The sequence below is a fragment of the Crocodylus siamensis genome, chromosome 3 (assembly GCF_052110815.1).
Source record: "Crocodylus siamensis isolate JL-2025a chromosome 3, ASM5211081v1, whole genome shotgun sequence".
NCBI lineage: Eukaryota > Metazoa > Chordata > Crocodylia > Crocodylidae > Crocodylus > Crocodylus siamensis.
The window spans coordinates 177469332-177482900 of record NC_143397.1 but is presented as its reverse complement, the minus strand read 5'-3'; the positions used below and the strand labels follow the sequence as shown (position 1 = coordinate 177482900).

General features: G+C 42.3%; 1 protein-coding gene across 2 annotated transcripts in view; it reads left to right on the top strand.

The window, feature by feature from the left end:
- The first annotated feature begins 251 nt into the window (after positions 1-251).
- The window catches only part of KCTD1 (potassium channel tetramerization domain containing 1), a 146697-nt gene continuing 133379 nt past the window's right edge, over positions 252-13569 (top strand). Inside the window, exon 1 of one of the 2 annotated variants that reach the window (XM_090039861.1) lies at positions 252-405. In XM_090039861.1, coding sequence (XP_089895987.1) covers positions 397-405 — 9 coding nt within the window. In that variant the 5' untranslated portion in view covers positions 252-396. The remainder of the gene's footprint in view (positions 406-13569) is intronic. The other variant, XM_090039860.1, reaches the window with a different exon arrangement.

Below are 13569 nucleotides of genomic sequence, written 5' to 3'. Positions count from 1 at the left end.
TTATATGTACGTTTTGAAGGAGATCAATTTTCTGCCCGTGCGATCGGTTTAATTTAATTCAACTTTTATTTTCGGAGATTGATTTAGACTGGAGGTAGAGACATGAGCTAATTGTATCCTGATCCTTGCCTTGAGGGGTTTCAAAGCCCTGAAGCAACTATTCTCTGTATTTTGTTCTGTCTACCTTAGCCAAGCTATTGCATTTCTCTCTGGTGTAGCGAGGAGAGCAGATCGCTGCTGGGAGAGAGAAATCTCGGAAGTGGGGGTGGGGGGGAAGGAAAAAAAAGGGAAAGGGACTTTGGGAGGCCCAAAAAAAAAAAAAAAAGAGAGAGCGGGAGAGAGAAAAGAAAAAGAAAAAAGAGAGAGCGGGAGAGAGAGAGACACTTTGTGGCTCCGATGTTTCAGGTAAGATCTGACTGTTTGGGATTGTTATTATTTGCTAAGGAGGGTACGGCTGGGACTCTGGGCGCAACTCGCGTGTACGCATGTGCCAGGCGCTGGGCGAGCGCCGCACGCTCCTCTCCGCGCGGGGCTGGCCGGGCTCCCACCTCCAGCTCGCAGGAAGAGGGGGTGCGGGCTGGGCTGGGGGCGACTCCCGCCGCCGCCCCCGGCTCGGCGCCTTCCCCGCCCTGCACGGGGCGCTCCCCGGCGGCGGGGGAGCAGCGCCCGGGCTGGGCATTGTCTGCGCCTCCCGGCTCGCTGCAGGAGAGCCGCCATGTGTGTGTGTGTGTGTGTGTGTGTGTGTGTGTGTGTGCGTGCGCGCGCGCGCATGGCCCCGGGGCTGGGGAGCAGGATGCGCCGCGCACCCGGCGGGGGGGAGAGGGGGTGCACGGGGGCAGCCGGGCTCCCGCGGCCGCTCCGCCCCTGCGCGGCTCGGCTCCCGCCTGCGCACTCCCGGGTGCAGCCGGGGCCCGTGTGCCCGCCCCGCCGGGGCGCTTAAAGGGCCAGCGCTGCGCTCCCAAATTTGCCCCCCGCGGCTTGGCTGAGGTGATCCCGCAACGCGCCTCCTGCTGTGCATCCGCGCCGGCAGGCGGAGCCGCGGGGGGGCGCAAATAACAGCGCCGGCTCCTTGGGTGCCCCTCCTGGTCTGAGGGGATCTTTCGAGGTGTCCCCCGAGCACCGGCAGCGGAAGCACGAAGCTTCCCCTCGCGTGAGCGGGGCCGGCGCGGGCTCTGCTGGATGGAGGTGCCCCCAGCGCTGTGTTGCACGGGCGCTTTTAAGGCTCAGCTGGCGCCCTCCCACGCGGCGGGTTGCTTCCCGGGGCAAGGGGCTGGGCTGGGGGCGCTCCTGCGATGCGGGGCCGGCGCGGACGCCCTGTGGCGGCGGAGCCGGGCAAGTCTGCGCAGCCGCCGAGGGGCTGGAGCCCGCGCGGGCCCTGGGGGGACGGGGGACTTCGGAGGGGTTTCCCCGCCGGAGCCGCGGGGAGCTTCGCGCGTGGCCCGGGCACTGCGGTGCTCTCCCTTTGCTCAGTCTCGGTGCACTGGTGACGGCCGAAGCGCCGCACGCGAGGATGTGGCGCACGCTAGAGGTCCCTCTCGCCGCTGCTGCCTCGTAGCGGGTTTACCCGCGGTTTCCAGCCCTCCCTAGTTCACAGACTCCTACAACAGCGAGGCTGGAAGGGACCTCGGGAGGCCGGCTAGTCCCACCACCTGCTCAAAGCGGGACCAGCCCCAACTAGATCATCCCAGGCCAGGGCTTTGTCGAGCCGGGTCTTAAAAACCTCCAAGAATGGAGTTTCTTCAACCTCTCTGGCTAATCTGCTCCAGTGTTTTACTACCCTCTTAGAGACAGCGTTTTCCCTAATATCTATCCTAAACCTCCTCTGCTGCAACTTGAGACCGTTGCTCCTTGTTCTGTCATCTGCCACCACCGAGGGCCGTCCAGCTCCATCCTCTTTTCAAACCCCCCTTCAGGTAGTTGAAGGCTGCTCTTAAATCCCCTCAGTCTTCTCTGCAGACTAAATGCATCCAACTCCCTCAGTCGCTATTATCTGAGTAGTGACTGCAGAGCTCAACTTCCTCTGTTTTTTTTTAAATGAAGTCAGGGTGAGGCAGTGCCTCACTTGCATCTCTTATTGTCACCTGAACATCTCTGCCTCAGTTGATTTGCATCTTCTTCTAGTTAAACTTTGGCTCTAAGGCCATGCCTTGATTTTTATTTTTTTTTTAATAAGCTTTATTTGCCCATTTTAAAAAAGGATTTAATCTCCAGCGAACCAGATACCTTTTGGGGCTAATCTTAGCCCCAACCTTCAACCTTTGAGTTGAATTGTGAAAGTCTTTATGCAGTTTTAGCTCAGTTTTTACTCCAAGAAAACTCCCACTGAAATTGAATCAGGATCCTGGGGTTTTGGTCTTGGGTCAGGACAGGAGAAATGCTTGAACTAAAAACTGGGTATTAAAGATGGTCATGTGAGAAAACAAAGGATTTAGCAATATTCAAAACACCTGATAAATGCCAACTAATCCTTAGCACCTCTATGTAATCCAAGTAAGTATTATCACCATTTCACAGATGGGGAAACTGAGATACAAAGAGATTCATTGACTTGCCTGAGGCTATATAACACATAAATGACAGAGCTGAGACAAACTGCGATCTCTTGCTGCTTTTCACCAGGGTGGCCATCAGCTCCCATAGCATCTTGATTTAAATCGGATCTGGACCCCAATTCCATGTTCAATCCCATTGACCACTCTGACTTTATTCAAATTGAGTTCTGGTGACCTCAAATTAGGGGTCATCACATGCATATTTGAAAAGATAAATTATTGTGACTATTTAGGATTTTTTTTATCATTAAGATCTTTTTACTCCATTTTTACCTATCAGTATGGTTCAAATTTTGAGTTTTTAAGTATGACCTAGTTGCTCATGGTTAATGTTGCCTTTGTGTGGGTTTCTCAGAAGTGATTTGTAGACTGGATGAGATATTTGGTTTTAGGGTGGAATAACTTGGGAACAGATGACTTTGCATGATGGAAGCTTCCACTCTTTAAAAACCTTACTCATGAAGAAATGAAAGATTGCATTTTTGTGTGCAAAAAGGCTGTCCTCCTCATTCAAGAAAGAAATGCTACATGTAACTGACCTGCATACAAATGCTTATTGAAAGGATTATGAGAAGTTTGTGTGTGCAGACAATGTAATGTGAAGGGAAATTTCAACTCATCACAACTCGTTTGAGTGCGTGATATAAAATGAGAATCTTTCACAATTAAGAGAATATCTTATCTGTCACTCATTTAATACTCGGGCAGCATTTCAAATGAGCCAGGGTGGACAGGAGTGAGATTTCTGCTTTTTTTTTTTATCTTTACAGCTTTAGAGATTTTGGGGGGGGAACTAGGAGGGATGTGTGCATGTGGATTTTGACTAATGGGTTTACTATTCATGTGTTTTGTTGGATACAACATTGCACAACCAAAATACAGTATCAGGTTCTTCATTTCATGCAACTGGCTAGCAGTTAAATTTAACAAGGTTCCTTAATGATGATATTAAGCACTTCCAGGGTATTTAAAGAGACTGATGATCAGTGCCCATAATGCTCCTGTAAATTAGGCATCATCCCCATAGGGAAAAGGGTCAGAGAATGCCTTACAAGGGTGTAAATTTGGGACAATTTTACTGAAGCCAATGGAACTATACAAAAATTATGTAAATTAGATCATAATCAGGCCCTAAACATTTTTGTGATTTGCCCAGGAGCACTCACTGTAACAGGGACAGAGGTGGGTTTTGAAGCTGGATTTCGTAGTTTCCCATATTATGCTCTGTACAGTGCATTCAACTGCTCTCTCTGCTCCCAAAGAAAAAGATGTCAGTCAGAAGCAAATTTCTGCAAAGATGCCTGCTGTTACTTATTTTGGATCCCTTGTATGCTGCTATAGTACAGCCAAGTTGGATTTCCTTCCAGCAAACAAATTTAGTTAGTATTTTATTCACAGAAACACCATTCTTATTTTAAATTGCCTATTTCTGTCGGTCTGCATTGCATTTATGTTGTTTTTACAACCAGGGTAAAGTTCAACACTGGTATAATTCCACAGGTTCCTATGGTTTTACGCCATGATTTAATTTGCCTCAGTATATTAAAATACGTAATTTTGCTGTCCTGCTTTTCATAGAATATAATCTTATATTTGCAGTTTGGGGGAAAACCACATGTAATACAAATGTTCATTTTATTTTAACTTTCTCTGCTTAGCAATTTCCATAATTCAACATCTATTTTGTTGCTTCTCTGATACAGAAAAGAGCACATTTACAAGTTATCTTTAAAAAAAACTAACCCCCCCAATGAAAAGCACTAGTATGCTGTGCACATGTGATGTATATTCATACAATTTTTAATAAATATGTTTGGGTCCTCTAACATTGACTTTTAATCGCACCTTTTATTCAAAAATCTATTAAACACCTTTCTTATCAGACTGACCCAAATCTGGCTCTGATTCTTGTTCAGCTGCTCTGAGTCAACATAGAATAAACAGCTCACCTAATCTCCATTTCCTGACCATTGCTCATATAGTTACTCCCATTGATAAATAGGAGTTGCCAGCGGGCTTAAGGAGTGCAGCTCCCTAAATAGATGGTTGGTTGGTATGTTTGTAGCTCAAGGCAATCTTAAAGGAGAAAACCCCCTAAAGTACTTGCTAGAGCAAAGGACCTTTGTTTTCAACAGTATTCATTGCCTTTTGTTCTTTCCTCCTAACACATTAAATAAATTTGAATAGGGAATAGTGCTTTTTTTGGGGTCTGGAGGCTTTTTTTTTAAAACGAAATGCAAACAGCAAAACTGCCTCAAGGGCATTAGGAAAATGGATTGTAGTTTGCCCGAAACCATGACAATCAAGATTTTTTTCAGTTATATTTCTCAATGCTGGTCTTTATAATGGTGGTCATTCCTTCTTAACCATTTTCTCCACTCATTTTAGTCTTAAGCTTAAGCTTCAATGTAAACATCTATGGACTATTAGACCTTACTTTCGTTGGTGTAAATCAGGAAGCAGCACCATAGGAATCAATTAAATTAGCATTTTGAGAAGAGAATTAGGATCTTTAAATGAACACTAGAGGCTGTCTTTGAAACAGAGATGTGTCCCCCCCGCCATGCTAGCGTGAGCTTTCAGTGCTCAACTTAGAAAACTTTTGGAAGATGATTAGAGGGCATTTGAGCAATATGAATTTCCTTTAAACATGGAAATATCATGTACTTATCACTAGAAAAACACAGGAGGAAAGGAACTGGACATATTTGTCAGTCACAGGATGGCCTTGAGTCCCAAAAGTGATGCAACCCTACACAAGTCAAAGGCAATCCTTGGATGAATCGGATGAAGTATTTCCAATAGAATACAAAGGTCTTAATGCCATCGTACAAAGCACTGGCAAGACGTCATCTGGGTATGCTGGGTACAATTCTGGCCAAACATGCTTAAAAGAGCTGAAGTCATATTGGAGCAGGTGCAGAGAAGGGCTACCAAGATGATCAGGGGAGTGGATACCATCACGGGAGAGGAGATCAGAAGACACTAGCACAAGAAAATCTGGGAGGGAATATGATTGTTCTTTATGTACATCTGGTGTAAACAGCAGGGAGGGAAAACAACTATTTAAGCTAAATGACAGTGCTGGCACAAAACCATAACTATAAGCTGGCCATGAATAAATTTAGGCTGAAAATTAGAAGACGGGTTCTAATCATTGGCACAGCAAGGTTCTAAAAATGTTTTCCAATAGTAGTACTTTAGGTGAAACAAATCACTATGTTCCTAGGTAGTTGTAAGATGGATCTTGCTAAATTAATGATGATGGAATATGTTGCTGCAATAGCAAGAGCCCCAGTCTTCTGTTTTTGATCAAGACTTTCCACTGGCATGATAACTTTTCTAGTAGTAACCCCAGCTGCTCTTCTGATGCAACACATAGCAGAAATATCTATCTTAATAACTTGTCACCATTAAAGCTACTGGGTTTGTTTTTGTCAAACATAGAACTTTTATTTTTAATTATTTTGGATTTAAACTTGTGAATTTGTTAGTTCTCACTTTAAATAAAAAGTTAAAACATAAAAAATAGGCTTCCCTTATCCTTCACCTTTCCTCTCCTTTTTAATGGGAAAAGTAAAAGACAGGGAAAGAAGGAAAAAGGCAAAAGTGTGCTTGAAACAGAGATTGAGGGGACTTCCGTGTTTTATTCTACAAACTACTTTTTTCTATAAATGAAACAGTGTTTTTTTTAAAACCTATGGAGTGAAAATGAATTTGAAGTTTTACTTGAAAAATCTTGTTCCTGGGAGCAACTCTTTTGAAAACGAAGTTGGCAGGAGTTCTACAAATATGAGAAAAAGCAGATGAGTTCTTTTATTGAACCTGGAGCGCTGAAGGCAGGTGAAAGTCATCATCTAATCAGGAGTCATAAATAGGCCTAGATCCTTCTCAGGAGGAGATATGATTATTGTGAGAGAGGGGATGAATGTTTGGAAAAGAATTCCCCATTGCTCAAGAAGGTAATTGGTATGTTTCTTAAAATGTACATTACTCTGTGCCCTACCGAACCAAAATGTACAGGCAATCAGAGTAGCAGCATAAGAAATAGCTATAGTTTGAAGAGTAATAGAGCTGTAGTCTGCTCATAGGAAGGGATATTGTTCCCTTTGAAAAACTTCTTGTGTGATTCTTGTTCTGAGGGAGGCATTTTCTAGTCCAGACTTTAGTTTCCTTTACGCTACAACCCTACGTGTAGTTTTACAGTGTTCATTATGATACAGGAAGGTAAAGAAAGGAAATCTTTTGTAAGCAGTATAATCTGAAATATGAGACTAGTTTAGTCTTCTGAATCTCGTTCCTGCAGATCCATATACATATTTAATTATTTTTGTTCCTTATTAGGCTATTTGTGTCAATGTTCTGCAGCTGTGAGTTCCACAGGTTGCTTATGAATAAGCTAGAGTGACCCTCTTATCTGCTCAGAAGCTGATGCCTTTTTAAATTCCATTAGCTGGCCTCTGCTCCCTGTATTATTAAGGGCATCCTATTTTTCCTTCTTCATACCATTCATTATTTTATATACCTCAAGTCTGTCATCTCTTGCTGTTTTTTTCCCTAAATAAAATAGTTCTGGTCTTAATCTTTTTGTTTAGAAATTCCCCCATATGTCCCTAATCACTTTTGTTGCCTCTAGCTATCTAGTATAGTTATCTAACACTCCCATCACTGTGTCTCACTGGATCTTTTAAAGCTAGTTCCAAAGCTATCAGCGTGAAGGAGACTTAAGGATGATATTATGGCTAAAGGACATCATTGAGAATCAGAAGTTCTATTTTCAAATTTCTTGCTGTGTAGGCTTTGCTGATGGTGTACCTCAGTTTCCCCCCATCCATAAAAGGGGAGGCATAATATTTGCATAAGGCATTGTGAGGTTTAACTTATATACACAAAATCACTTCTAGATGCTTGGATGGAAAGTGAGTGCTATTGAAATACAACCTATTAAATACAGACTTTTCAGTTGTTTTTCCAAGATGTAGTTGCATATGAACTGAGGTTTGTAATTTCTTCTTAAGATCCTGATTGGATGTTTTTATGCATGTTTGTATTTGTTACGCTAATTCAATATTGGGTTCCAGATAAATTTAATTAAGTTGCTTCTTTTTGGTATTTATGGTGAAGTTCAATGTGGAAACTATGAGTTGCAAACTGGATTGCCCAAACAGACTCATGACTTCCATGTACCCCTGGGCATTTGGAAAGCCCCAGTAGAGCCCTGCTGTGAGTGGAAAAACATGATCTGCCTGACATTAACAGAGGATCACAAATCCTCAAGGGGTGCTGAATACCCTCCACTCCCTTCCAACTTGGCATGTTGCAGCATCAGGCCAGGAAGACTGCTGGCTGGCCTCCAGTTTAAATAAATTATAATTGCTGTAAATTGTGCTTTTCAGGAATACCAAGCTCCACAAAAACATTAGAAGGGATAACCAGATTGATGATGTGCAATGGGCTGACAAAAGGAGTTCCCTACATAGTCATAGTTTTAGACTAAAAAATCTCAATTCTGACTGAACCTGTGCTTTTTCCCCCCTTGCTTCTAATCTTTCTGTTTCTTTCCCTCCCTGTTTCCCTTTCTGTTTCCTCTTCCCTCCTCTGTATTGGCTAATACCACACAAAATCCTAAGTGGCACCGCATCTAGATCCTGGCTAGTTAAGACCTCCCCCATGCACCCAAACACAGATAGGCCCAGACAGGTTTATTTGGTCACTGTTCTGCTCACTTTGACAAGGGGACCAGTCCTGCCAGAAGCTTTACATAAGCCTGGGGAAGTCAACAGGATGACACGTGACTAAAAGTATCTAAACTGGGTGTTGGGGTTTGCACATAATCGAGTACCTTCTCTGCAGATTTACAAAAAGGAGGAGGCTGGACTGTTGGAAGCCAAAGGAAATTATCAGAAACTGTCAGATTTTCAAAATTTACAGCTGTGCTTTATCTTCCTTGATGGGCAGCTGGCTGTGCCAGCCTTTAACTGCATATGTGAACATTTTATAAATCTAACTGGATTCGATTTGCTCTTTCACCCTAGCAGTTATCACCCACATTTCCCTAACGCTTCAGAATTATGCCTGCCAAACATTTTCTGACTTAAAAGTCATCTATTACAGAAGTGATTTTTTTTTTCAGCCCTCGCAGGCATGTTTTTCTTTCTTTTTGTATAGTTCAGATAGTTTCAAGCTCCTTTAAGCAGGCTGCTAAGGGTCAGCTTCTGCGTGTGTTCAAACTATATGTTTTTGTAATTACTCAGCACCCTGGAAAGACCTCTCTGCAGTTCTCCTAAAATATATATTTTAAACCTACGTTATTTGAATGCAACATTGGTTTGCATATGTGAACTATTGGGTCCTATAGGATGTAATACAAAACAAATAGGTTTAGTTCTTCCTTTCCCACTCTGATCCCAACCCCACAGCTGAATCAGTGCAGATGGACTCCCCATTGACTTAAATAGTCACAACAGGTAGATTCTGTACACTTGTGGAGTTTCACTGAAGTCAGTAAGTACAGTACTATCCAACTGTGTGGATCTACTTGCAGTTTTGGGGCCTTGGTTTTTCAGAGCTGGATTAAAGCTGTCAGTCCCCAGGCTCTGTATCCAGACTCTTTGCTTAATCTCTCTCTTCAGACTTCTTTTTCTCAGTCTAGGCCCCCTCTTGCTTTTACAGTTGGAACTAGTTGGAACTAGAACTTTATTAAGTTAAAGTATTAATAAAGTTCAGCGGGAACTTCTATTTTTCCCTCCAAAATCTCCTGATCTTTACTCCCTTTCCTGCCCTTCCCCCTGCTTGCTTCCTCTCTCCAGATCCTAGTGTTGTGCATCTGCTTTTATTTTATTTTTTTATCTCTTTACATGATTTTTTTCCTAGCATTGTCAGTCATATAGTGAAGCAAAGCATGTCTACATGGATGTTTCAGACCAGGACTTTTCCAACGCTTTTTCTGCTTTCTTGTTAAGCTCATGGTAAATAAAACAACTCTCCCTCCCTGTACAATATCAGCCTCATAACATTTCTAGCTCTTTTCCAGCACATGCCCATGGACTTAGTGAAATATGTTTCAGTGTTGAGTAGGCAGACCAATTTAAAATTTGTCATTCTTCCCACCTCTCAATGTCCTGGAAAGACCTTTGCTTAGGACTGTATGTGTTGTTTGTTGCACATGGGTGCATCTCACATGGAATCTGAAACTGTAGGGTCCGGTGTCTAGTCAATATTAAGAAGGGGAATAAAAATAGTCAATGGCTGTGGAGAAATAGAACCAAATGAAAATCTTTTTGGGTAGGACAGGAGTCATGATGGCTAACGCCTATGCTGTGCTGTAGTGAAACTATAAAACAAAGTTCCCTGGGTTTAAAAGGGAGAGAAGGGTTTGGGTGAGTAAAAGGGAAAAGGGAAGCAACTAGTCAGAAGTGAAGAAATTTAAAATCCTTAGCCTCAGCATGGAACTACTTAAGCATACCATAATTGCATCACAGAAGGTATGCATACCCTGAAACCAAAAAGGAAGCAGGAAAGCGAGAAAAAACAAAGACAGTATGATGAACCAAACAGGTAACCTCCAGGAAAAGGAAATGTAGACCTGGCAAAACCACAAGAAAGGAACATATACTGTCAGGGAAAATGTCAGATGGGAACTAGGAGGATAAGAAGACATTTTTCAAGAGCAAACAGCCAAATACATAAAAGACAAATAAAGAAGAAAATGTTCCAGGAAACTGATGGGTTTCCTTGACTACCCAAGAGTGAAGGGTTCAACCAAAAGTAACAAAGATATGGTAGAGTCTAAGAAATGTCCTTGCCTCAGTCTTAACTGGAGATGATTTGGGGATGATAATATCCTCCCCTTACCTTATTTATATACTGTAATGAAAACCTAAGCTTGCCAAAGACTCAAGTCTTTCAGTAACTGTGAGTGTCTGGGAGGTCTAAACAGCACTTGGACTCCTGGTTGATGGCATTTGTTTCTGTATTAAGATAGAATACATTTAACAGGGGGGACTATGAGAAAGTTGCCATCACCCTCCCCTTCCCGCCCCTCCCCCCCCGGCCCCTGGCCCAAAAGACTGATGTGAAAAAGGTAGTTAGTTGTGTTAGGCAGAAAACAGGGTAGAATTGCACCTTACAGACTACATAAATCAGATGCAGAGCATAAACTTTTGTTAGTAGAGGGCTTACTTGATCAGATGCTTGGGTGTGTCTACACAAGATACTTACTGCACAGTTGACTAATTAACTGCACAGTAAACATCTCCACATCTACATGTGTGCTCCTATTAGGACATATAAAACAAATATACTCAACAGCAGGGTAGGACTTTTAAATACAAGTCCTATCCTGTTGCAGAGTTTTTTTTATTTCAGATGCAGAAGTGTACATGTGGATGCTGACCAGCTGGCTGGGGCAAGAGGATACTTCAATCCTAGGGTGCTACCTGCCAGCTAGCTCCATGCTGAAGCTCCCTCGTGCCCCAGCCAGCCACTCTGCAGCACATTGAGCCGGGTCAGAGCAGCCTCAGGCTGGCAGGTTGACTCCCCTAGGCCCGCTGCTGTGACGCAGATCAATGTGCTGCAGTCTGGGTGCATGTGTAAATAGTGTGCCCAGGACCTTCCCAGAAGCAATAAACTGTGGAGCAGTAGATGTGTAGACGTGCCTGGTGTTTATAAAATAAGCACACTGCTTGTGAAAGCTTATGTTATGCAACTCTGATTTAGTTAGTCTATGAAGTACAAATCTACCCTAAAGACTGAAGTGTCAGAGAAGGAACTATAGGATCAAAATGATAAAGCAACATGAGAGCACATGGCCTTCACCACAGATTTTGAAGAAATTAAAAAATGAAGTGGCTTCTAATTTTTTAAAAAGCATTGTGTAATTTGTCATTTAAATCAACTTCCTTCCTGTATTGGGGAACTGGAGGATGGCAAAAATCACAATCTGTTACTTAAAATCAGGATCATCACCACAGCCAAACCACAAGAATTGGTTGAAAGGGTAGGGTGTTTTATTATACCATAAACTTACCAATCATTATAAAATATACTACTAATAATTTACTATGGCTTCTGCAAATGAAAATCATGCTTATCTAGTCACCTACAATTCTTCTAGCACATCAGCAGCACTGTATAAAATGCAAAATTGCTTGGTATAAAATGTGGTGGGAATCTCAAGAAGCCTGGGATAAGGTTTCTCACAAGAAGCTGTTAAGGAAATGAAGTAATGGAGTAATCATGAGGTGAGAGGTAACATTTTTTCATGGTTTAAAATGGTTTGAGAGTCAGAAACCAAAGAGTGAAATAAAAATAAATGGCTTACAGAATACCTAAAGGTGTGCTCCAGGATTAATGTTCAATATTTTATTAATTATCTGAATGATAAGATGTAATTTTGCAGATGACACAAAATTATTTAGGTTAGTCAGGATCAGAGAAGGCTTTGAAAAAGTTTAGAGGAACCTTTGTGAACAAGCAGATAAAATTCAGTGTTGACTGTTAGGTAATGTTGGGAAGAAATAATTTTAGTTACCTATTTCTGGATTCTATAAAGCTACTAATTCAGGAAGCGATTTGGGATTCATTGTAGAGAAATTTGATTAAAATGTGCTTCGAGGGGCAGAGGGCTGGAGAACAAACTTACAAAGAATAGGATAGGCTAGAAAACGATACTGAAATACTGTACTCCGCCGCCATCATTCAGTTGGACGATACGCCTACACCCAGGATGAGATCCTTATCCATGCTGCAGTCCCTCTGTGACTGTGAAGAGGCTGAGGAAGGAATCCAGTGGTGCAGGCACAATGGGCTGTTTTCCCTTAGAAGTCCTAGCTTAGGGGGTATGTGAAAGCAGGGCTGGGGGCACCAGGGGCACACAGCTGCAGCAGGCATGGCTCCAGAGATTAGTATTCTGGTTTAGAGGGCAGCCAGAGGAGGCTGTTTTAAATTAAACTGCCCTTAGGGCTATGTAAAAAATGCTAGGAGCTGCCATGCAGCAGCTCATGATTAGGAGAGTGCAAAGGTGGCTTAAATCCACCCATGCCCTCCTTGCAGTGAACTGAAGGTTCTTTGCTGCAAGCTTCAGAAGCACAGCACAGAATGTCACCTCTGGAAAATGGTGTCAGTCTTGGTTACTCAGACTTAAACGAGGAGAAACAGAAATGGAATGGGCCCAAAGATGGCAAATTTAAATAATTAAAAGCATGAAAAGGCTTCCATCTGAGAGTGACAATATTGCGAACATTTTGAGAAGAAATAATAAAGGTACACCTAATAATGGATGATGTGTTGAAACTAAATTGGTTGCTTCATTGTGCTCTCTCATAGTACAAATAGAATTTTGTGTGACAATGGTAGAGCATCATAAAGAGTATCTTTCTTCTCATCAAAACTTTATTAGAATAAGGAAGCTGGTATTGTCCCCAGTGGACCCACTTCTGCTAGAAGGCTTATTCTGCTTCTAGCAAATATTTTCATTTAAAAATGCACTTGTATGAAAACTTGATAGTTCTGGGGTGGCTAAGAAAATTTGAGAGGAGGCCTGAATTAGGGAAAGTTTTAGTTCATAGGAAGGAATAAAATATGATTAAAGCACAGATTAAGTTCCTTTAATCTTGCAGCTAATATGATATTTGTGGGATGTGAGGATTATAAATTGCTTGTGAAGAATCAGAGTTCATAATATAATTTTTTGTGATTTTTGTGGCCTGTAATATTTCAGGCTTACCAAAGGACATTATAGAGGGAGGATAAATTTAAAATAAGGACGTTTGCTATACCACAGAGGTACAATAAGAGAATATGGCATTCTCTTTTGTCACATTGGCTCTACTATATAGCATGGGCTCTATATACATGAGTCCATGCTATATAGAGCACAGGGGCTCTATTTTACAGGTTAAAGAAATAAAACACTAATACTAATGCATATCCAACTAGATATATCATAGAGAGATTTCTTAAAACTCCCACTGTCTTTAGAGAATACCAGTATCTCCTGTAGAAAAATAAAGACTCT